This window comes from Cetorhinus maximus, chromosome 11 (assembly GCF_964194155.1).
Source record: "Cetorhinus maximus chromosome 11, sCetMax3.hap1.1, whole genome shotgun sequence".
NCBI lineage: Eukaryota > Metazoa > Chordata > Chondrichthyes > Lamniformes > Cetorhinidae > Cetorhinus > Cetorhinus maximus.
In genome coordinates, this window is record NC_135889.1 from 33,999,087 (window position 1) to 34,023,109 (window position 24,023).

Here is a 24,023-nt window from a genome sequence, read left to right on the forward strand (position 1 = left end):
CTTAGTGATGGCTTAGTTTATGCATTCCAGGTAATTTGAAGCAATTTGAGAAAGCTTGGTGTGGGAATAGTTAGAATTTGTTCTAATTTGTAGTTACCAATGAAAAACACAGAACAACTTTGATGCTGCCACTTCCACTCTTATCAGCCTGGATGTTAGGGAGAAGGAACCATTCTAAAACATTTAAAAATGATGTCCTGTTCATAGGATGCAAGGGTATAATATTTTGAATATAAATCCTGCAGGCGTTTAATGTCCAAACTGGTGAACATTGTCAGCAACTCTTAAAGATCCTTAAACATCATAGGTGGTGTACAGTAAAGACAATGTATTATTCTTTGAGGGACAGAAAATTGCTGTTCCCATCATCAATAGTGGCCAGACAACTCTGGTAACAACCTATTAGGCATCATTGACAAAGGCCTCTTTGCAGGTGCCTGACTATTCCTCAGCACTGTATTCCTAATAATTCAGAATTCTAGCTCAGAGAAGAGTCAGTTAATTGTGAAGAGAATAGAAATCTTTATTTTTTTTGTTCGGTTATTTCTGGAGTAACCAAGAGATTGTATTTTAAGTAATGAGTCTAAGATTTGTGACAAAGTGAAATATCTGTCTAGTTCTTCAGCAGTAATCCATTGGGCAGCGGACCGATTTTCGTCAGCAGTGTTTGTTGTCTATGAGCAGATACGTCCAGATGACCCTTTTGGCCAGGTCATGCAGCGACATTTTACGCAATTGAACTCCACACTGCATGCACTTATTCAGTTTCCTGGAAAGGAAGCTCAACGGAAACGTTTTTTAAATGAGGTCAGTTGAATATCTCAGATATTCCATCTATTACAATTATGATGCTGTGCGTTCTCCACACAGCAAACTTGTTACAGTGTAAATCTTCTAATTTCTTTGATCCACTTCTCACCTGCTCAAATATATGTTTTTTCACCAACAACAGCGCCACTACTGGAAGGAGAGGCTATAGTGGTGTGTATTTGACCTGACCCTTTATTTGTGTGAAAAAAGCAACACAATTTGCTACGGAAGTCAGTATCCACAAGGATGTTATTGACAAAATCTCATTGAAATGTATATTAACAGTTTTTTTTAAAGCGGTGAAAAGATGTTTAAGTTCAAAATCAAGATTGAATTCTCAAACGGATTCTTTAATGTTTAATGAGGACTTCTGTGATGATATTCCAAAAGTGAAGATAATTTAATGAATACCCTCCATGTATTTTATAATTAGACAGCGATGGTACGTTTTGTCGGATATAAAACATATGGTCTACATATTCAGTTATCCTCCCATTAAATTCTAAAGTAAGTATCTTGAGCTTGATAAATCTGTAAGGATCTTAATATCATCTGTAAGAACCTTAACTAATATTTCAAAAAGATATATTTAACACTTTGTACTCATCAAAATGAAATGCTGAGAGAAGCACCTTCTATCTTTATGATCTAGTGTCAGCATCAAACAGTTTCTAGTCAGCTGTGGTAGAGGCCAATTACAAAATGACTTGCATAGATGAAATATCAATGTTGCTTAGTTCTAATCATAGATGAGCAACCTCATGGACCTCTGAATTTTTACACTTCATGTAGCACCATACCTCTGAGTTATTGGTATTGAATTTTTACCAATTTGTTCACTGTTTTAGGCAGCTTTGTGCTGTAGAACTAATGCTCACTAGGATGAAAGTTGATTGCCCTGGTTTATTTCCACTAAGTATCCTCATAGGTTTTCTCCCCATCAGTCCAGACTGGGTTAAAACCAGGGTCCTAGAGGTAATTTGATGAATGTTAATCTACCCTTATCTCCAAGTCTTTTAAGATATTTATTAAAATATTGAAAAGGAGGGTGACATCTTAGATGTTAGTGCATGATGCTATGTAGTGGTGGGTCGTAGGTCTAATTTTCCTGTGCGCAAAAGAATTTTTGATACTACTGATATGGGTAATGCTATCCCCACACATAAACAGAAGGAAAATTTGGCAGTCATCTTGCATGCTTTCTAGCAGCCAGCTCTGAATTGCTAGATTCCTAAGGGTAAATCTCTTGCCTACCTGTTTAATTGCAGTTGTATATGGGCCAGGGAGAAAAAACAGTGAAAACTCTTTGCCTTAATTGTGAAGGGCTTGACAAGGTAGATGCTGAGAAACTATTTCCCCTGGTTGGAGAGTATAGAACTAAAGGGACCAGTCTCAGGTTAAGATGTTAGCCATTTAGGACTGAAATCGGGATTATTTCTTCACTCAAAGGGTTGTGAATCTTTGGAATTTTTTATCCCAGTGGGCTGTGGCTGCTCAGTTGTTGAGTGTCTTGAAAAGAAAAGATTTACCAGGTTTTGGGGAAAAGAGTAGGGGAGTGTGATGGATTGAATAGCTCTATCAAAGAGCCAGCACAGGCACAGTGGAATAGATGACATCCTGTGCTGTATCATTCTATGATTCTAGAAGTTTACTTTGCTACTGTAATCTGGGATTAAACCAAATGCCTTTAAATCTTCGCTATAATGCTTCACTGCGTTGGTCATGTTCACATGGAGAATTCCGGCATACCAAAGGCAGTACATTATAGCCAGCTGATCATGGGAACCTCCACCACAGGACGTCCCAAACTTAGATGTAAAGACAATCTGAAAGCCAACCTCAGCTTGCAAACTGGATTTCAATACATGGGGTGGGGGGGAAGAAACCTTGCCAGACCCAAATGGAGAAGTCTCTGGCATCAAGCGATTTCAACATTTGAGGAGAACAGAGTCAAGTGCCTTCCCAACAAGCGAGTGTGGTGCAAAGCCAATGCCTCCATCCATTCCTCCAACACTGACTTCATATGCAGTATTTGCAATTGGTTATGTAAATCAAGATTTGATCTAACGTCGCATATGAGACGACAACAACCTAAATTGTAAACCAGTTTTTTTTCTTTTTATTTGCTGTACACTTATCCATTGAAGTGACATGAGAATCCATCATAATGCTCTCCCAGTTTGAGCTACCCTGGCTATTTTGAAGTATGATGTGTGAATAGTTCCCCCATATGACAAGCTACAAATCTCAGATGTGTCTGCAAATGGAGGCTGCAAAAATGGGAGGGAAAGATGTTTCAATCACTTTGTGCAAATATTAAAGCGCATAATACCGAGAGTAGAATTTATGACTGGGCAAATATACAGAAGCAAGTTATTGTCCAGGTAACAATTGCATTTATCTGTCCCTTACTCTCTTAGGGCTGGGAGAAATGTCATTGTATTGACATGAACGAGTTTTATGTTGGATTTATTCCGGAAGAAGAGAAACGAAGGATTGAAATGTTGGAACCTTTTGATGAGTATGAGGTAAATGTAACATGTTACAGTTAAATGTAACTATTTGAGCAGTGGAACAGTCTTTCAATTTTCCATATATATCAATTCGGTTCCATAATTTCTGGGATAAATATGCCAAAATAAAACTTGAGAATGGTTTATGCATTGTAAACCTATTTCAAAAGTAAAATTTCTTCCTGACTCAAAAAAAATGTTCACTGGAAGTACTTTTTCACCTATCATGGGCAAGTTAGGCAGATGACAGTAAACCTACGCCATTAATCTGCCCCAATTTCAAATCAATTGCAGATACTTATCAATTAACATGTGTAAGTAGATGGATTTGTTATTGTGCAAGTTACCCTACGAGATACTAACTAATTAAAGCAAATATTTCCTCGTTTCATGATATTTTCTCATTTCGTAATATTTCAAATACTTAAATTCATTTGAGAAATATTTCTTACCTCTCTTTCCCTACCACATCATTTATTCATTTATCATCAAGGAATGGCATCTAAAGTGTTCTCACTATTTAATTCTGAGTGCGTCAAAAGGAGACCTGAAAGAGTGTCTGTTGCTCCATCCTCCTCCAGGTAAGGTCAGGAAAAGTAAACTGAACTATGTAACTCAATTTTGAGAATTTATTTTTTTAAAAGTCTGTCATCTTTTATATTTAGATTTGCTGAAATGTTCTGAGGGCAGGGAGATAATGAAAATTTGCCTGGTCATTTCTAATTTACATTGGCCCATAGCTCAAATCTTAAGCCAGTTGTTCCCAACATTTTTGGTCGTGTGTACCTCTATTTAGATTACAAACTTTTTTGCATACCTACAGGCAGCTTCTTTTTTAACTACCCATCTAATGACTGCACATTTTGTAAATCATTATAATTACACATTACAGGTAAACATATAATGATTTTTTTACTTACCATTAATGTGATGGATGAGCTTGTTTGTTAGAGCATAAGCACTTGAAGTTGGGAGAAATATATCAATAAACTTCCCCTCTCCCCCCCCCCCCCCAAAGAATCACTCAATCAGCAACCCCTCTTAATCCCTCCTCTCCCTCACTCAGCAGCTGCTCTTCCCAACTCACTCAGCAGCTCCTCTTCCCAAACCACCCTCCCACAGGATCACTCTAACAGCATCCCCTCTTCTAAACTCCCCACCTCTACCTCCTTTGTACCTTTGTGAAACGGCTCCACCAGGGTGATGGCCTCGGCCAGGCAGGCCGTGTCCACCCAACAGTCTGCTGCCCTGGAGGCCAAGCTTTCCCACGGGATAGTGTTTCAGCCAGCAGCTGCTCCCGCACCACTGCTGCACCATTGGTCAGGCTCGTGTGCTGCCATTCAGCTCCCCGCTGCTCGCTTGCTCCCCCAGCCACAGGTTGTTTCTCTCCCACGCTTGCTGCTAATAGGCATGAGTGCATCCCACTAGTGTGCCTATTAGCAGCAAGTGTAGAAGTGAAGCACCCTGTGATTGGAGGAGCAGTGAGCAGGAAGGTGAATGGCGGCGCTTGAGTCTGAGCACCTGAGACGCTTATATTTGGGAACCTCTGGACGGAGGGGGGAGGCTTAAAAGTACCCCATGGGACATCTGTTGTATGCCACTTTGGAAACCACTGCTTTAAGCTATTTTCATACACCGCCATAGCGACAGGAAAGTTGAAGTATTTGCTATTGTTTGATTGGTAACAAACTAGAAAGGACTTGTGTTCTTTGTTGATTAGCCATTTTAACCACATATAGTAAGTCCTTGTTTAAAGTTGTGGTTGCATTCCTGAGAATCTCAACTTTAAGTGAATCATGGGTTCCCATAGGAATCAATGTTAAAGTCAGAGTTGGGTTCCTTGGGACATTTCTTGCCTGAAAAACCAATGGAAAAGTTGAAATACTGTATCGTACATGTGCAGCATTGTGCATTTCCAGCATGAATAACTTGCAAATTAAAATAAATCACTGAATATAACATAAATACTATATAAATTCAAATTAGTTAGCACTAAATCACCCAAACAAGCCCCGAGGAGCACAGCTTCTGTGTCTCACCACAGCACTCCTGAAACTCAACTCGACTCAACTTTTTGCTTGCTTTCCTTTCCCACTGTCTCTCTCCCTCCCTCTCTCTCTCGCTATCTCTCTCCCTCCCTCTCTCTCTCTCTCTCTCTCCCTCCCCCCTTTTCCACACTCTCTCTTTCTCTCTCCTTTCCCACTCTGTCCTGCCCTCACTGTCTCTCTCTCTCTCACTCCTTTACCACTCTGTCTTTCTCTCCTTTCCCCCCCTCCACTCTCTCTCTGTTTCCTTTCCCTATCTCTACCTTTATCTTTCTCTCCCCAGAGCCTGGATCCTTTCCTGACAGTCTGCAGGGGTCGAGCCCCTGTCCCGGGGTACGCCGCAGAAGGTTCCGTTACGGGGGTGGGGTGTGCTGCGGAAGAAGCCAGGGGTCTGCTAACTCCCCCTCACTCATGCTCTGCCCTACACTCTTGTTCCCAGATCTTGGGCTTTTCCCTCTCCCCATAGCCTGAGCCTCTGGTGACTGCGTCGGCGACTCCAGCATCAAAATATGGCAACGGCTAGCCCAGAGTGCTGGGGTGGGTGTTGTGGGTTGGGGGAGGCAGAGTGTGCACAATATAGAAACGAAAATGGCGATGCAAATCGAAAAAAAGGTCCTGAAGAGTAAATGATGTTAAAGCAGAACAACTTTAAGCAGGGTGATTTAAAGTGAGGACTTACTGTATCACTGGAAAGCATACAAAAGCTGTGAGGTCATAAAGAGCAATCAGGGAACTTGCTGTTTTTGGCTATGGATATGATAATTGATGCACCTCCTTCCTCAAAATAATAGAAACGTTTAATTATGAGCATTTCATCAGCAACAGCAACATTTGTATCAACTATAATAAACTTCAACAGGCCCTGTAAGAACACTTCTTATAAAGTCACTGACATGAAAATTGTTATTGTATGGCGTTTGCATTACTCTTTCTTTCTCGTTATTAGGTTTGGGGGAGATGCTTTATTAATCATAGATTCCAGTTCTTTTCTGGCTCACTTGGTTGATTACCTGTCAAGGTCTATTCTGCTCTGTTGTTGTGGCTGTGGTTTATTTATTGTGGACTGCCTGGTTAGGTCCAGTTGTGTTCTAGTGGGTGTAATCAGATGGTTGTGTCTCTCCACAAATAATGGTTCTGTTTTCAGTATCAGCTCTGGTTCCGCCTTTAAAATACTTTATCCATCTTCCATTATTACTCTTTGGGATCAGGCATTTACTTGTGTTGTCTTCTCCTTTCCCATTGACTGAAATCTAACAGCATACCTTTCTTTAATATTCTGAAGCTTTTTTGTACCTTTATTGTTGAACTGGACTTAATTGACTTTTGAGATATAGCTTCCCTTGTACATACTAACTCCATTTTCAGAAATTGACTTACTATAAGGAGGAATATTTCTTTCTTTCTCTCTCTCTCTCTCTCTCTCTCTCATATGTATAAGTGTGTGCCATTAAACTTAATCTCTCGCAGCAACTATACCTAATCACTACCAGCGCCAGTAGGAACCCAGTGCTCCAAGTTACAAGTCTGCCAAGATTGAAGGTAGCAACAGATTAATAGATCAGATGTTGATGTTGCAACAAATAAACACCACATATCCAGCACCGACAGTGACATCAATCGCCATGCCATCCTTAGCCCCAAATTCTGCAGAGAAAAATCCACATCTGATGGATAATATTGTATTTGTTTTAGAATGAACAATTATGTTCGCTTTCACCGTAGCCTTAGTATTGTATTAGTGAAGCATTGTCTTGCTTCTTCTCTGGCTCTCTTCAAGGCTCCCTCTGTCCATTTCTCAATGTTATCCAGCTATCCAATTTTTCTTAATCTTCAGTTTTTAACCCTCAATTTCTCCTTCAATTGTTTCAAGAGCAAGGCTGCTAGGTCTTCGTCTCCAATGTCCGCACTTGACTATCTTTCTCTCTCTAACTGCACTAAGCAACTCTAAGTAAAAGTTCAGTAAAAGATTTTTTTCCTTCAGTTTTCACATTTAAGTTGAGATATTTGGTCTACTGTGTGCATGTACATAAAAAAATGGAGTCATTATGTTCAATTATACATACAGCCAGGAATAAGGAATCAATTTCAAATTGCTAAAAGATATCAAATTCATGAGTGGCGCTGTAGCTTGGAGATGTGCCTATTCTAGACCACTATGTGCAGTAGAAATGCTACCTTTTGTGAACACTGGTAAAATGCTGCACTTTTTTCAAATCCAAATATATTGCTGAAAGAAGAGACATGCTTTTGAAGCTTTTCATCTTAAGTTCATCAGGACGAAATAGAAAGCAAATAGAATATGTCCACACATTGTGCATTTTTCAACTAAACAGTAGCTTGGGAGCCAGCCATTTCCTGGCTCATTCTCCATGGCAATGCCTAAACCCATCAGAGTTGACTTGCCTGGTTTGAATTTAAACAAAAGCTTGGCGGTTAACTGTTCCCTGGTGCATTCTCTGTGGCAACGCCTCCACCAGTTAGTGTCCACTTGCCAACCAATCAGTACCCTTTTCTTGTGCAGTATAAATTGTTTTCCCTTTGAGATTTGGTATTCTTGCAATTCCGTCCTGATGAGAGCAAGATGAAAGCTTTGACAGCATATTTCTTTTTCAGCAATACTCAAGTTCTGTATTACCAAGTGACTATTTAAACCCAAATATATATATATTTTCTCTCTACAGACTTCAATATCCCCAAATTAGATACTCTTGCTCCACTGCGGATCTCTGTGCCTCTGTGTGAGACAGAAACAAAGAATCCTTTCCTGAGGAGGTTTGCCCATTGTTCTTCACTTATTGCCCCCAATGTAGTTCTTATCAGTGGAGGATTTGGCAGCAGAGGTGGCCAGCATGGACGCCTCAGGAATGTATCACTGATGGTTAAAAATGGACCCGTTTGGAAATGCAGCTCTGTTAGAGATCAGGGATCAATCCATTTATTGAGTAAGTTTAAAAATAGCAGTGGTAATACTCAGTACCTTGAAAATGTAACTAATGTTTGAATTTCTGATGCCTTGGATAATATGGCACATTCCATATTGCCACACTGAAAGCTTAAGTTGCTTGAAGCAATAATACCTGTCCTCCTTCTTCCACCCTCCCCGCCCTCAGCTAAGTATTAAAGGTTGGTTGGTATCTTGTCAGAGAAGCAGCGAGAAGCATTGTCAATCTGTATTTTGCCCATTTGTTCCGTTTTTCTTCTGAAGGTGATAATTAATTTTGGGGTACAGCTTCGCAGATGCCGACACCACAGTTGCACTTTATCCTAATGCTTATCCTTCATATGTGAACTTGGACGATAAGTGTCAACAGCTATTGAATTATGGGATGCATTACAGCTGGGCTTGATCATGTTCTAATCTGATGCCTGCATACGTGCTCACCCTGCTGGGACTAGTGGACAGTGATCAGGAGAAGAAGCTGTTACTGACCTTTATCACCAGTGTGTATTCAATTTTTAGAATCCCAAGAACCAATCCAGTACCTCAATGAACACAAGATAAAATTAAAGCAATATAATATATTCCATAATTATAGTATGAATTAGGCAAACACCAGTTTCTCAAAGCCTTCGGCACAAGGCAAGGAGTGGGAGCAGGTTGCTTTCCCATCCTTTCAGGTCATAGATATTATATGACAGGCCATGGGATGATGAGGATTGGGAAGGGATTGCAGAACCAGAGGATTTTTTTAAAATCACAATATTTTTATACAAAGGTTTCTGATGCCTATGTGGTGTATATGTGAGTAAATATTTTGTTTTTAAATCCATTGTTTGGCTCCCCTATGGGTTTGCAAGTTTATCCAGTGAATAACTGAGCCATGTAGACCAAATAGGACCCAGTTTCAGTCCCTAGTCTATGCTCTTGATTTCAGTGAAACGGTTGGCATTAGGATGTCAATCCAGATTGCTATCCATTGATCCCTGCTGGAAGTGTATGTGTTTTTTTTTTATGCGTTCATGGGATGTGAATGTGGCTGACTAGACCAGCATTTATTGTCCATCCCTAATTGCCCTTGAGAAGGTAGGTGGTGGTGAGCTGCCTTCTTGAACTGCTGCAGTCCATATGGTGTAGGTACATCCACAGTGCTATTAGGGAGGGAGTTCCAGGATTTTGACCTAGCGACTGTGAAGGAACGGCGATATATTTCCAATTCAGTATGGTGAGTGGCTTGGAGGGGAACTTCCAGTGTTGGTGTTCCCATGTGTCTGCTGTCCTTGTCCTTCTAGATGGTAGGTATTGTGGGTTTGGAAGGTGCTCTCTAAAGAGGTTTGGTGAGTTCCTGCATTGCATCTTGTAGATGGTATACACTGCTTCCACTGTGCGTCGGTGGCGGTGGGAGTGAATGTTTGTGGATGAGTTGCTAATCAAGCGGGCTGTTTTGTCCTGGATGGTGTCAAGCTTCTTGAGTGTTATTGGAGCTGCACTCTTCCAGGCAAGGGGAGAATATTCCATCACACTCTGGAGTTGTGCCTTGTAGATGGACAAGTTTTGGGGAGTTAGGAGGTGAGTTTCTCGCCGCAGGATTCCTAGCCTCTGACCGGCTCTTGTAGCCACACTATTTTTATGGCTAGTCCAGTTCAGTTTCTGGTCAATAGTAAGCCCCCAGGACGTTGATAGTGAAGGAATTCAGTGATGATAATGCCTTTGAATGTCATTTTGTGATGGTTAGATTCTCTCTTGATGGAGATGATCATTGCCTGGCACTTGTGTGGCACGAATGCTACTTGCCACTTGAACCCAAGGATGTTGTCGAAGTCTTGCTGAATTTGGACATGGACTGCTTCAATATCTGAGGAGTTGCAAATGGTGCTGAACATTGTTTGATCGTTAGCAAACATCCCCACTTCTGACCTTATGATGGAAGGGAGGTCATTGATGAAGCAGCTGAAGATGGTTGGGCCCAGGACACTACCCTGAGGAACTCCTGCAGTGATGTCCTGGAACTGAGATGATTGACCTCCAGCTACTACAACCATCTTTGTTAGTGCTAGATATGACTCCAACCAGTGGAGAGTTTTCCCGTTGATTCCCATTGACTCCAGTTTTGCTAGGGCTCCATGATGCTACATTCAGTCAAATGCTGCCTTGATGTCAAGGGCAGTCACTCGCTCCTCACCTCGGGAGTTCAGCTCTTTTTTTCCATGTTTGAACCCAGGCTGTAATGAGGTCAGGAGCTGAGAAGCCCTGACGGAACCCAAACTGAGCATCAATGAGCAGGTTACTGCTATGCAAGTGCAGCTTGATAGCACTGTTGATGACCCCTTCCATCACTTTACTGATGTTTGAGAGTAGACTGATGGGGCGGTAATTGGCCAGGTTGGATTTGTCCTGCTTTTTGCATACAGGACATAGCTGGACAATTTTCCACATTGCCAGGTGGGTACCAGTGTTGTAGCTGTACTAGAACAGCTTGGCTAGAGGCGTGGCAAGTTCTGGAGCACAAATCTTCAGCACTATTGCCAGAATATTGTCAGGGCCCATAGCCTTTCCAGTAAGCCCGTGCCTTCAGCTGTTTCTCGATATCACGTGGAGTGTGTGTGGTGAATGTTGCTTGAGAACTTGATTGGGCTTAGCTGTGATGCCCCCTTCTGTTGAGAGGTTGATGACACTGTAAAAACATAAATAACAGCCATTTGGGTAATGAAACATACCAACCAAGCAGTCAATGCTGTTATCAGAGGATGGGGTAGAAGAAAAATTATAAGAAAGCACCCTTATTCTTGCTTGTTTAATCCCAGAATAGTTTTCAGTAATATTTCGACTTGCTGCACTTTTCAAAAAATACCATTGACAAAAATTAGATATAAAAATAATTCATGCAGAAACATATTTGGAATCTGTATGTAAGTTAAATGGTTTGCACTGAAATTTACCAAGACTTTATGGGTTCACATATAGAGCCTGCTCTGGAAATGTTTACTAAATATTCACAGGATCCGTAATCTATTGTACTTGGTGTATATTAAGCTTGTATTTTTGTTCATGTTTTAGCTGAACGAATGTTTCACAGCATGACTGCACTTTGTGACAGTCGTTGTATAATCTTTGGTGGCCGTACGTCTCCACTGAAGCCAATCACAAATCTTCTTTGTATGAAATGTGACATGGGTGATGGTGCCACCTCCAGCATCAGCTTGTCAGTAAAGGAGATCGAATGCAATGGTAATGCGCCATTACCACGCTGGCGACACACAGCAACAGAAGTGATTCACAAAGGTAAAAATAATAGATCAGAAAAAGATTATATTATATATAAGTTCCATTAATTACAAAACAAGACAAAATTGTAATAAAGGATTTAAAATAATTTATGGCTTTCTATTTCCAATTTCTAGCATTATAAATGCCAATGAAAAACACAAATGGAAATAAATTACTAGCTTTGGAAATTTAATTGCAACTTCATATTTGGTCATTTGGCATCTATCTGCATTTGCATAATCTTGAGGTTGAAATTTATCCCTGCTCCAGATTCCATGATAGAGCTGTAAGTTTAATGGGAGTTGCAGAGCTACAAAAGTAGAATCTCAGAAACATTACAGCATCAAAAGAAAAAATCAAATTTCAGTTTTCTCAGAAAATGCTACAAACTGAGATGGATATTTGTATTTCATTACCATTTTGTTCTCTAATTTAAAAAAAAGAATAAATTTCAGCCAAGGTACTGACAGTGTCATTGCCTGTTTTGCTGATGATTGTACTTGTGGTCCCTCTTTCCCCCGCCCGCCCCTAGTCCAAAATCTGGACCAAAAAAAGTTCCCTTATGCAACTCACCATAAATTAACCGGGTCACCTCCAGTGGAGATCGTTTAGTTTCAGTGACAGTTGGGGTTGAGATTCAGTCTGCTGAGGGATTTACTACCGGTATTACCAGATGGCCTCTAGGCCCTGCTTTTATTTCTAATTTATGATCCATTCTTTCCAAAATGCTAACAGAAAACCAATACGATCATTGTTTAGAACTGCTGTGTTTTATGACTAATTGAAGATCATTACATTTTTTAAAAAGGTCAGAGATATCTGTTTGTCTTTGGTGGTCGCTCTTCCAGAGAATTGGTACTAAGTGACTGGCATTTCCTTAACCTGGAAGACTACAGCTGGGCAGATGTAAGTGAAATCATTATTGTTTAAAGCTATTTTAGTGTGCTGTACCTATCTAGATGTTTCGTTATTCCCTCTTTCAGGAGGAAATTTTCCCAACGTTCTATTAAATGATGGTGGTCTGTGCATCAACTACTCCCTGTGATATAGCATTCGATCCTCCAACAACTCTCTGTGTAAAGAAATTTCTCCTAACTTGTCACTGATAATTTTAAATTGATGACACTCATCACTTACGCCCCAACCAGGAGAATTGTTTTTTCCCTATTTGTTCTACCAAAGCTCTTTGTAATTTTAAAAACCTTTATTATGGCACCGCTCCACCTTCTATGCTGCAGTGGAAATAATCAAGTCTCTTCTTATGACTGTAGCTTCCCATCTTTGTAGTCATCCTAATAAATCTTAAGCTTTATGTTCTCTTGGCATTTAATGTCAGTAAGGATATAACCACACAAAGAAATAATAACAAAATAAACACATCAGACTAAGGATGAGGGAAAGTGGATGTTTCAAAGTTCTATGTGTAAATGCTAAAAGTCTTTGAATAAATTGGGAAACTTTTGAGATCTTTGTTGGAAAGGGAGACTGAATTCATGAGCATCACAGATCTGATTCAACAGTGGATCAGGCAAATGTACAGGATTACAAATTACTTTGCAGAGATAGGAAAAAGCAGTGGTATGTGCAGCCTTTTATGTGAAGGAGAACTTGACTCTCGCAGAGTTGGGTTTATCTATTCTGAGGACAAAGAAGAGGGAAACATCGGATATGGATGAGCTGCACAAAGGGAAAGAAATTAGCCATCATGCAAGACACAATAATCGATTGTTAGTTACATGGAACAATTAGCCTAGGGGAACCTACATGAACAAAGGTGCTATTGGACCTGATATTAAGTACAGTGAGGAGATGGTAGAGTAGCTCAGAGTATCTTGACAAGTGGTGGAGTATAAGCTTATGATGGAATATGATGGATGTACACTGAGAACATGCAACTTTAGAAAAGCTGATTTTAAGTATTGAGGGATGAAAAATAACTGCACTGGAAAGCACTATTAGAGGGATAGGGGTGGAAGATAAATGGATCACGTTTAGAGATAAAAACAAAAAATGCTACAAACGTTCAACCTGACCGTGAGCTCCTTTGGAGGGAACAGACTAGTTACTGTTACAGGAATGAACCTTTCACCACCACTGGCAAAAATGGTATGAACAGCATTTAAGAAAAACCAGATCCTTTTCCTGTTTTCCATTTAAACATGATTGCCCATTCTACTTCCTCATGGGTGTGCTGTTTTTCCTTCCTTCCCCTTTGTCATGTTCTTTCTTAAATGCTAGCCGTGTAATTTTCCCCATTTCTGATGAATCAGCTACACGAGCCTTCCCAGCATCTTTTTTGTTTTTGTTGTTCAACATTTGCAGTTCCATTGCTTTTTATTGATCCCGTTTATAAATACTTTACACACACAACAGACTTTTACTACTCAAGGTAAGAGAGAAAAGACCAATTTGAGCAACAATGAAAGTAATGTGGTGTTGAAAAACAAAGGAAATTGTGCCTAAAATATAAAGCAAGTGGTAGCACAATGGACCAAGGCAAATATAAAAATAAGGTAGCAAAGATTAAGAAACTAGTCAGGAAAGTTAAAGCAGAAGGTGAAGTTAGTACAGTGGGGAAATAGTTTTTAAAATCAAGCATTTCTATAAATAGATTTGCATCAAGTAGGTAAAAACGGAAATATACAGCCCATTGACAGATGCCAGAGGTGACATAATGTCATGACCAAGGCATGACATACATACAAAATTAACTCTCTTGTGTTCACAGAGGAGACTTTTCTTCAGCACAGAAATTGAATTTGGGGTTGAGTGAAGGAAGTAGTGAAAGAAATACAATGGGGCAGTTAATTGTGGCTGGAAAAGTCAAAATGAAGCAGGCATTGGGTCCTTCCTAATGGGCTTTATACAAAAGTACTTATGAAGTACGGGGAGGTGAAGGCGTAGTGGTATTGTCGCTGGACTAGTAATCCAGAGACCCAGGGTTCGAATCCCACCACGGCAGATGGTGGAATTTGGATTCAATAACAAATCTGGAATTAGAAGTCCAGTGATGACCATAAAATCATTGTCGATTGTTGTAAAAACTCATCTGGCTCACTAAGGAAATCTGTCGTCCTTACCTGGTCTGGCCTACATGTGACTCCAGACCCACAGTAATGTGGTCGACTCTTAAATGCCCTCTGAAGCAAGCCACTCAGTTGTAACAAACTGCTACAAAGACACAAAAAAGGAATGAAACCGGACGGAGCACCCAGGCACCGGAAATGACAACGGCAATCGCAGCCCTTTCGACCCTGCAAAGTCCTCCTAACATCTGGGGGCTAGTGCCAAAATTGGGAGAGCTGTTTCACAGACTAGTTAAGCAACAGCCTGACATAGTCACCCTCATGGAATCCTACCTTACAGATAATGTCCCAGCAGATGTCTCCACCATCACCATCCTTGGGTATGTCCTGTCCCACCAGCAGGACAGACCCAACAGAGGTGGTGGCACAGTGGTATACAGTCAGGAGGGAGTTGCCCTGGGAGTCCTCAACATTGACTCTGGACTCCATGAAGCTGCTGTTTACAACGTACCGCCCCCCCTTCATCTGATGAATCAGTGCTTCTCCATGTTGAACATCATTTGGAGAAAGCACTGAAGATGGCAAGGGCGCAATGTCATCACCAAGAGTGGCTCGGTAGCACCACTACTGACCGAGCTGGCCAAGTCCTAAAAAGAGGGAAAAATATACTTGACCTCATCCTCACCAGCCTGCCTCAGATGCATCTGTCCATGACAATATTGGTAAGAGTGACCACTGCACAGTCATTGTGGAGATGAAGTCCCGCCTTCACACTGAGGATACCCTCCATCGTGTTGTGTCGCACTACGACCGTGCTAAATGGGATAGATTGCAAACAGATTTAGCAACTCAAGACTGGGCATCCATAAGGCGCTGTGGGCCAGCAGCTGAATTGTGCTCGAACGCAACCTGTAACCTCATGGCCTGGCATATCCACCACTCTACCATTACCATCAAGCCAGGGGATCAACCCTGGTTCGATGAAGAGTGAAGGAGGGCGTGCCAGGCATACCTAAAAATGAGGTATCAACCTGGTGAAGCTATAAAACAGGACTACTTGCGTGCCAAACAGCAAAAGCAGCAAATGATAGACAGAGTTAAGCGATCCCACAACCAACGGATCAGATCTAAGCTCTGCAGTCCTGCCACATTCAGTCGTGAATGGCGGTGGACAATTAACCAACTCACTGGACGAGGTGGCTCCACAAATATCCCCATCCTCAATGATGGAGGAGCCCAGCACGGCAGTGCAAAAGATAAGGCTGAAGCATTCGCTACAATCTTCAGCTAGAAGTGCCGGGTGGATAATCCATCTCGGCCTCCTCCGGAGGTCCCGAGCATCACAGATGCCAGTCTTCAGCCAATTCGATTCACTCCACGTGATATCAAGAAATGGCTGAAGGCACTGGGTACTGCAAAGGCTATGGGCCTTGACAATATTCTGGCAATAGTACTGAAGACTTGTGCTCCAGAACTTGCCGCGCCCCTAGCCAAACTGTTCCAGTAAAGCTACAACATTGGCATCTACCCGGCTATGTGGAAAATTGCCCATGTATGTCCTGTACACAAAAAGCAGGACAAATCCAACCCGGCCAATTACCACCCCATCTGTCTACTCCATCATCAGTAAAGTAATGGAAGGGGTCATCATCAGTGCTATCAAGCGGCACTTGCTCACTGATGCCCAGTTTGGGTTCCACCCGGGCCACTCAGCTTCTGACCTCGTTACAGCCTTGGTTGAACTTCCGAGGTGGGGTGAGAGCGACTGCCTTTGACATCAAGGCAGCGTTTGACTGAGTGTGGCATCAAGGAGCCCTAGCCAAACTGGAGTCAATGGGAATCAGGGGGAAAACTCTCTGCTGGCTGGAGTCATACCTAGCACAAAGGAAAATGGTGTGGTTGTTGGAGGTCAGTCATCTCAGCTCCAGGACTCACTGTAGGAGTTCCTCAGGGTACTGTCCTAGGCCCAACCATCTTCAGCTGCTTCATCAATGACCTTCCTTCCATCATAAGGTCAGAAGCGGGGATGTTCGCTGATGATTGCACAATGTTCACCATTCGGGACTCCTCAGATACTGAAGCAGTCCATGTCCAAAAGCAGCAAGACCTGGATACCATCCTGGCTTGGGCTGACAAGTAGCAAGTAACATTCGTGCCACACAATTGTCAGGCAATGACCATCTTCAACAACAGAGAATCCAGCCATCGCCCCTTGATGTTCAATGCCATTACCATCACTGAATTCCCCACTATCAACATCCTGGGGGGATACCATTGACCAGAAACTGAACTGGACTAGCCATATAAATACTGTGGCTACAAGAGCAGCTCAGAGGCCAGGAATCGTGCGACAAGTAACTTGCCTCCTGACTCTCCAAAGCCTGTCCACCATCTACAAGGCACAAGTCAGGAGTGTGATGGAATACTTCCCACTTGCCTGGATGAGTGCAGCTCCTACAACCCTGAAGAAGTTGGACATCGTCCAGGACAAAGCAGTTCGCTTGATTGGCACCACATCCACAAACATTCACTCCCTCTACTACCGACGCACAGTAGTAGCAGTGTGTACCATCTACAAGATGCACTGCAGGAATTCACCAATGCTCCTTACACAGCGCCTTCCAAACCCACGACCACTGCCATCTAGAAGGACAAGGGCAACAGGTAGATGGGAACACCACCATCTGGAAGTTCCCCTCCAAGTCACTCACCATCCTGACTTGGAAATATATTGCCGTTCATTTACTCTCGTTGGGTCAAAATCCTGGAACTCCCTTCCTAATAGCACTGTGGGTGTAACTACACCACATGGACTGCAGCAGCTCAAGAAGGCAGCTCACCACCACCTTCTCAAGGGCAACTAGGGATGGGCAATAAATGCTGGCCCAGCCAGCGAAGCCCATATACCGTGAATGAATAAAAAAGTGACCTATTAAATTAGCCACATATTTGACAGTTTCTTTAGGGAATCATTAGAAATGGGAATAGTGTTCAAGATCTGAAAATAGCTAACATAAAATGTCATTAAAAGGGTACATAAGGACAACCCAGGACACAACAGGCCAGTCGGCTGAATATCTCTTGTGGGTAGACCATACAGCATCCTGAAAGAGGGGATAATGAAACATCTCGATAGGTATAGTATGTTAACTGTTCCACAAGCATCCTAATTTAGGATATAAAAAAGTTACTGTTTGAAATCCTAAAATCAGAATTTACAACCACAAACTTAATTAAATGATGCACGTTTTTTATTCATTTGCAGATTCCAGTTAATGGGCCCATTCCAGAAAGTCGTCATTCCCACAGTGCCTGCTCATGGAAAGGTGGTGTGCTGATTGCTGGAGGATTAGGAGCAACTCAGATCCCTTTGGCATCCATTTTCCATCTTAGACCAACCTGGTCTGGATTCATTTGGGATAGAATAGAAGCAGTTTCTTCTTTCATTCCACGGTACAAATATAAATCCCTTTAATAGCACAAACCAAAATTGATAGTGATTTTCCTCTCTTTTCTTTGTTTTGCCTGTATCCTATGCTATCCTCCATTGATACAACCGAGCATTATCACTACAATTCTTTGGGTCACCTGTCAAGTGATATTCTTAGTGACCTAGGAAGGTACAATAGTTAGTTTGTCTGCTGACTGCCAAGCAGCTTAGTTGTCCCAAGGTTTTTAATTTCTGACAATCGGTTTAGTCAAGAATAATGTAAAGATTACAGTGCTGACTATACTCTATTCATTGGCTATATAGCACCTGGGGAGATTTCTGACATGTAAGCCCAGTTTATTTCATTGCTTGTTATGAGTATTCAAATTATGATTAATACTTTATTTTTAATCTTATTATCTTTTTCAATTTTATTTAAGCATACATTTTCATGCTCATCAAAGTGAAGGATAAATAAAATCCTTTTTTTGCCATTTTTATCACCTGCTGGCAGCATCAGGCACAGCATGTGAGTAAAAGTGCCTCTACTGTGAGATTGTGTGAATTTTTACACTTTAAAGAGCAGTCATCATTATTCACAGCTATATCGTGTAAAAACTAAACAAATTGTACAATAAGCCTTCCCATTAAATAATGTATTGTAGCCTGGGAAAACTGAAAAGTTTGTGTGTATACAAGGGCCCTGATTTTAACTTGAGGTTTTCGGTGAGTGGGCAAGTTTGGTGGAGAGATAAATTGGGCTACGTTAACTCCCAGGCTTCATTAACGTGCTGTCAATCCATTTCCTGCTCAGAACAAATGGCAGTTGGCCAAGAAGAGGCTGCTGGACTCTGCATATCTGAAGAAGGTCCCTGCCAGCTTTGGGCTGGTGGCAGGGCCTTGAGGGCATAAGGGTTAAAATTAACTCCAAGGAGCGGGCAGAGCTGGGCTGTCAACAGCGAGACTTCAGTGAGCAGAGCAGGGCTGTAAAGAGCGAGACTTCAGTGAGCAGAGTAGGGCTGTAAAGAGCGAGACTTCAGTGAGCAGAGCAGGGCTGTAAAGAGCGAGACTTCAGTGAGCGGAGCAGGGCTGTAAAGAGTGAGACTTCAGTGAGCAGAGCAGGGCTGTAAAGAGCGAGACTTCAGTGAGCAGAGCAAGGCTTAAATTTAAGGAAATAGTCTTTTAATTAAAAACAAACAAAAAATATGGCAAGGGAGCTCAGTCCCCTGTGTTGTATGGCCTGTAGCATGTGGGAATTCTTAGATACTCCCTGCAGCCTTGATGACCGCATGTGCAGGAAATGCCACTGGCTTGACCAGCTTGAGCAGCGGGTTTCGGAGCTTGAGCGTCAGCTAGAGACACAGCGGTGCATCCGCGAGGCTGAGGGTTACGTGGATAGCACGTTTTTAGATGTGGTCACTCCACAGCTTAAGGAAGTGCAGTCAGAGAGGGAATGGGTGACCACCAGTCAGAATAAGGGAGGCAGGCAGGTAGTCAGGAAAGTCCCAGAGTGCATCTCACTCAAGAATCTGTTGGAAAATGGTGAGGATGAAGGTTCCTCTGGAGAGTGCAGCCAGAGCCAAGTTCACGGCATTGTGGATGGCTCAGCTGCACAAGGGGGTGGAGTAAGAGTGCAAGAGCAATCGTGATAGGAGACTCAATGAGGGGTGCAGACAGGCGGTTCTGCGGCATTCTTAAGGGGGAGGACAAACAGTCAGAGGTCATGGTTCACATTGGTACTAACGACATAGGTAGAAAGAGGGATGAGGTCCTGCAACAAGAATTTAGGGAGCTAGGTAGCAAATTAAAAAGCAGGACCTCAAAGGTTGTAATCTCTGGATTACTCCCTGTGCCACGTGCTAGTGAGTATAGGAATAGGAAAATAGAGAGGGTGAATGCGTGGCTGAAGAGATGGAGCAGGAGGGAGGGCTGTAGTTTCCTGGATCACTGGGTCTGTTTCTGGTGAAGGTGGGGCCTGTACAAGTCGGATGGGTTGCACCTGAATCAGAACGGGACCAACATCCTTGCGTGGAGGTTTGTTAGTGCTGTTGGTTGGGGGGTAGGATACAGAGTGGAGGTACAGTAGGGGGCGAAGCACAGCCAAATATAGAAGAGAAACTAAGTCAGTCCGGAAGGTAAAGCAAATATAGACCTGTTAAGGCACAAGGGAATAATGCAAGGCTGGATTGCATCTATTTTAACGCAAGGAGTCTTACAAGTAAGGCAGGTGAATTGAGGGCGTATATTAACACATGGGAATATTATATTGTTATCACAGAGACATGGTTGAGGGAAGGGCAGGTCTGGCAACTCAATATTCCAGGGTATAGAATCTTCAGGTGTGACGGGGGGTGGTATAAAAGAGGAGGTGGCATTGCACATGATCAAGGATTCAATTACTGCAGTAAAGAGAGTTGGTATCTTAGGTCCCTCAAATGAGGCCATATGAGTAGAACTTGAGGGCAATCACTTTGCTGGGAGTGTACTATAGGCCTCCAAACACTCAGGGGGAGATAGAGGAGCAGATAAGTAGGCAAATCTCAGAGAAGTGTAAAAATAATAGGATAATAATAGTAGGGGATTTCAACTTCCCCCAATATTAACTGGGATAGTCTTAGTGTGATAAGCTTAGAGGGGGCGGAATTCTTAAAGTGCATCCAGGAGAGCTTTTTGAGCCAGCAGGTAGAAAGTCCTATAAGAGATGGCATGCTACTGGACCTAATCTCAGGGAATGAAGCTGGACAAGTGGTGGAAGTGTCAGTGGGGGAGCATTTCGGGGATAGTGACCATAACTCTGTAAGGTTTAAGGTAGTATGGAAAAGGACAAAGATGGACGGGAAATAAAGGTCCTGAATTGGGGGAAGGCCAATTTCAATGTGATAAGACAGGATCTGGCCAAAGTGGACTGGGAGCAGCTACTTGTAGGAAAGTCTACATCAGACCAGTGGGATTCATTCAAAAAGGAAATAGTGAGAGTTCAGGGCCAAAATATTCACATAAAGGTGATGGGTAGGACCAACAAGTCCAGGGAACCTTGGATGTCAAGGGATATAGAAGATTGGAGAAGGGGAAAAAAGGAGTCTTATGGCAGATAAAAGGGCTGAAAACAGCGGAAGCCCGAGAAGAGTATAGAAAGTGTAAGGGGGGCACTTAAAAAAAAAAGTAATTAGGAGAGTGAAGAGAGGGCATGATAAAACACTGGCAGGCAAGATAAAGGAAAATCCCAAGGCATTTTATAAATATATTAAGGGCAAGAAGATAACCAGGGAAAGAGTAGGGCCCATTAGGGACCAAAGTGGCAATCTGTGTGTGGAGCTAGAGGACATAGGTGAGGTTTTGAATGATTACTTTTCATCTGTGTTCACTATGGAGAAGGATAATGTAGGTGTAGAAATCAGGGAGGGGGAATGTGATATACTTGAACAAATTAGCATTGCAAGGGAGGAGGTATTAGCGATTTTAGTGGGCTTAAAAGTGGATAAATCCCCAGGCCCAGGTGAGATGTATCCCAGTCTGCTATGTAAGGCAAGGGAGGAGAATGCAGGGGCTTTGACATTAATTTTCAAATCCCTTCTGGCTACAGGAGAGGTGCCAGAGGACTGGAGGACAGTGAATGTGGTACCACTATTCAAGAAGGGTAGTAGGGATAAATCAGGTAATTACAGGCCAGTGAGTCTAACATCAGTGGTAGGGAAACTATTGGAAAAAATAATGAGGGACAGGATTATAATCCCCACTTGGAGAGGCAGGGATTAATCAGGGATAGTCAGCATCGCTTTGTCAGGGGAGATCATGTCTAACAAATTTGATTGAATTTTTCGAGGCAATGACTAGTTGTGAAGATGAGGGTAGTGTAGCCTACATGGACTTCAGTAAGGCTTTTGACAAGGTCCCACATGGGAAAATGGTCAAGAAAGTAAGACCCCATGGGATCCAGGGCAATTTGGCAAATTGGATCCAAAATTGGTTTAGTGGCAGGAGGCAGAGGATGATGGTCGAAGGTTGTTTTTGCGATTGGAAGCTAGTGACGAGTGGTGTACCGCAGGGATCAGTGCTGAGATCCTTGCTGTTTGTAGTATAAATTAATGATTTAGACGTGAATATAGGAGGTATGATCAGTAAGTTCTCAAATGACACGAAAATTGGTGTTGTAAATAGTGAGTAGGGAAGCCTTAGATTACAGGATGATATAGATGGGCTGGTAAGATGGGCACAGCAGTGGCAAATGGAATTTAATCCTTAGAAATGTGAGGCGATGCATGTTGGGAGGACTCACACGGCAAGGGAATACACAATCAATGGTAGGACCCTAGGAAGCACAGAGGATCAGAGGGACCTTGGTGTACATGTCCATAGATCGCTGAAGGCAGCAGCTGATAAGGTGGTTAAGAAGGCATATGGGATACTTGCCTTTATTAGCCGATCATAGAATATAAGAGCAGGGAGGTTATGTTGGAGCTGTATAAAACACTAGTTAGGCCACAGCTGGAGTACTGTGTGCAGTTCTGGTCGCCACACTATAGGAAGGATGTGATTGCACTGGAGAGGTGCAAAGGAGATTCACCAGGATGTTGCCTGGGCTGGAGCGTTTCAGCTATGAAGAGAGACTGGATAGGCTAGGGTTGTTTTCCTTAGAGGAGAGAAGGCTGAGGGGGGATATGATAGAGGTATACAAAATTATGAGGTGCATAGATCAGGTAGATAGGAAGAAACTTTTCCCCTTAGTGGAGGTGTCAATAACCAGCAGACATAGATTTAAGGTAAGGGGCAGGAAGTTTAGAGGGGATTTGAGGAAAACGTTTTTCATCCTGAGGGGGTAGTGGAGGCAGGAACCCTCACAACATTTAAGAAGTATTTAGATGAGCACTTGAAACCCCATAGCATAACCCCATAGGGCTACAGGCCAAGTGCTGGAAATTGGGATTAGAATAAATAGGTGCTTGATGGCTGGCATGGACACAATGTGCTGAATGGCCTATTTCTGTGCTGTATAAACTATATGACTCTATGAATGTTTGATAATTTGTAATTACTTTACAGATACTCACACACAGCCCATATTATTGGTGATAAACTTCTTTTACTGGGAGGAGTGACAATCCATTCTGATTCACTCCATGAGGTAACTCTTATTGACCTTAAAACAGGACAAAGTTTTGACCACTGCATTGACACAGTAAGTAATAACTGTTCAAACAATATATCAGATGAAAACAAAATAGATCTGTTGTATTTGGTTCTCAAATTTGTTTCTTCAGCATTTTTGCTTATTTTAGACCTGGTAACAATCAATGGCATAGCTTGTCAGCAAATTTCACTACACAACTGTCTTATTGTGCTTCAAGTTCAAAGAAGCTAGTTCCATAAAGTCAGCTTGCATGTCATTGGTCCCACATAAATGAAGATGTAAGAGTCGTAATGGCACAGAAAGAGGCAATTAGCCTATCAAATCCATGCTGGCTCTCTGTAGAGCAACCCAGTCAGTTGTATTCCCCTCCCATAGCCGTGTAAGTTTATTTCCCTCTGGAACCTATCAAATTTTCTTTTAAACTCATTGTCTGTGTTTACGCCACCTTTGTGGGCAGCAAGTACCAGGCCATTACCTCTCACTGCATAAAAAAGCCCTTCCTCCCATTCCTCCTGTATGGCCTTTTAAAAACCAAGTTGCACCTCAATCAACAAGCTGTTACACGATATAACTTTTTCAGGGGCTTTTACAATGAGAATACTAGCGTTAAAAGTTCACAGCCAGTGACTTCAAGATGATTTCCATCTGTGAGGACCTCAACAGTGGAGGAGGGAGGAAACATGACAGAAATTCTGGATTTCCACATTTAACTGCTCATGTGCAAATGCCAGAAGTCAGTCAGTTTCACAAGAGTAATGAGGATGAATGCTGACAGTTTCACCATCATTACAACTGCTAAATCCAAGCCCATAGGTTTTTAATTTGTTGTTTGGCTTAGAAATTCTTATTATTTAGAGCTCAGAAAT

The 24,023-nt window shown here is 42.2% G+C and overlaps 1 protein-coding gene across 1 annotated transcript in view; it reads left to right on the forward strand.

Moving 5' to 3' along the window:
* The window catches only part of lcmt2 (leucine carboxyl methyltransferase 2), a 42,984-nt gene that overhangs the window by 17,420 nt on the left and 1,541 nt on the right, over window positions 1–24,023 (forward strand). Inside the window, exons 6-13 of the mRNA XM_078551779.1 lie at window positions 618–807; window positions 3,231–3,338; window positions 3,817–3,904; window positions 8,050–8,310; window positions 11,364–11,588; window positions 12,382–12,479; window positions 17,865–18,052; window positions 23,070–23,205. Coding sequence (XP_078407905.1) covers window positions 618–807; window positions 3,231–3,338; window positions 3,817–3,904; window positions 8,050–8,310; window positions 11,364–11,588; window positions 12,382–12,479; window positions 17,865–18,052; window positions 23,070–23,205 — 1,294 coding nt within the window. The remainder of the gene's footprint in view (window positions 1–617; window positions 808–3,230; window positions 3,339–3,816; window positions 3,905–8,049; window positions 8,311–11,363; window positions 11,589–12,381; window positions 12,480–17,864; window positions 18,053–23,069; window positions 23,206–24,023) is intronic.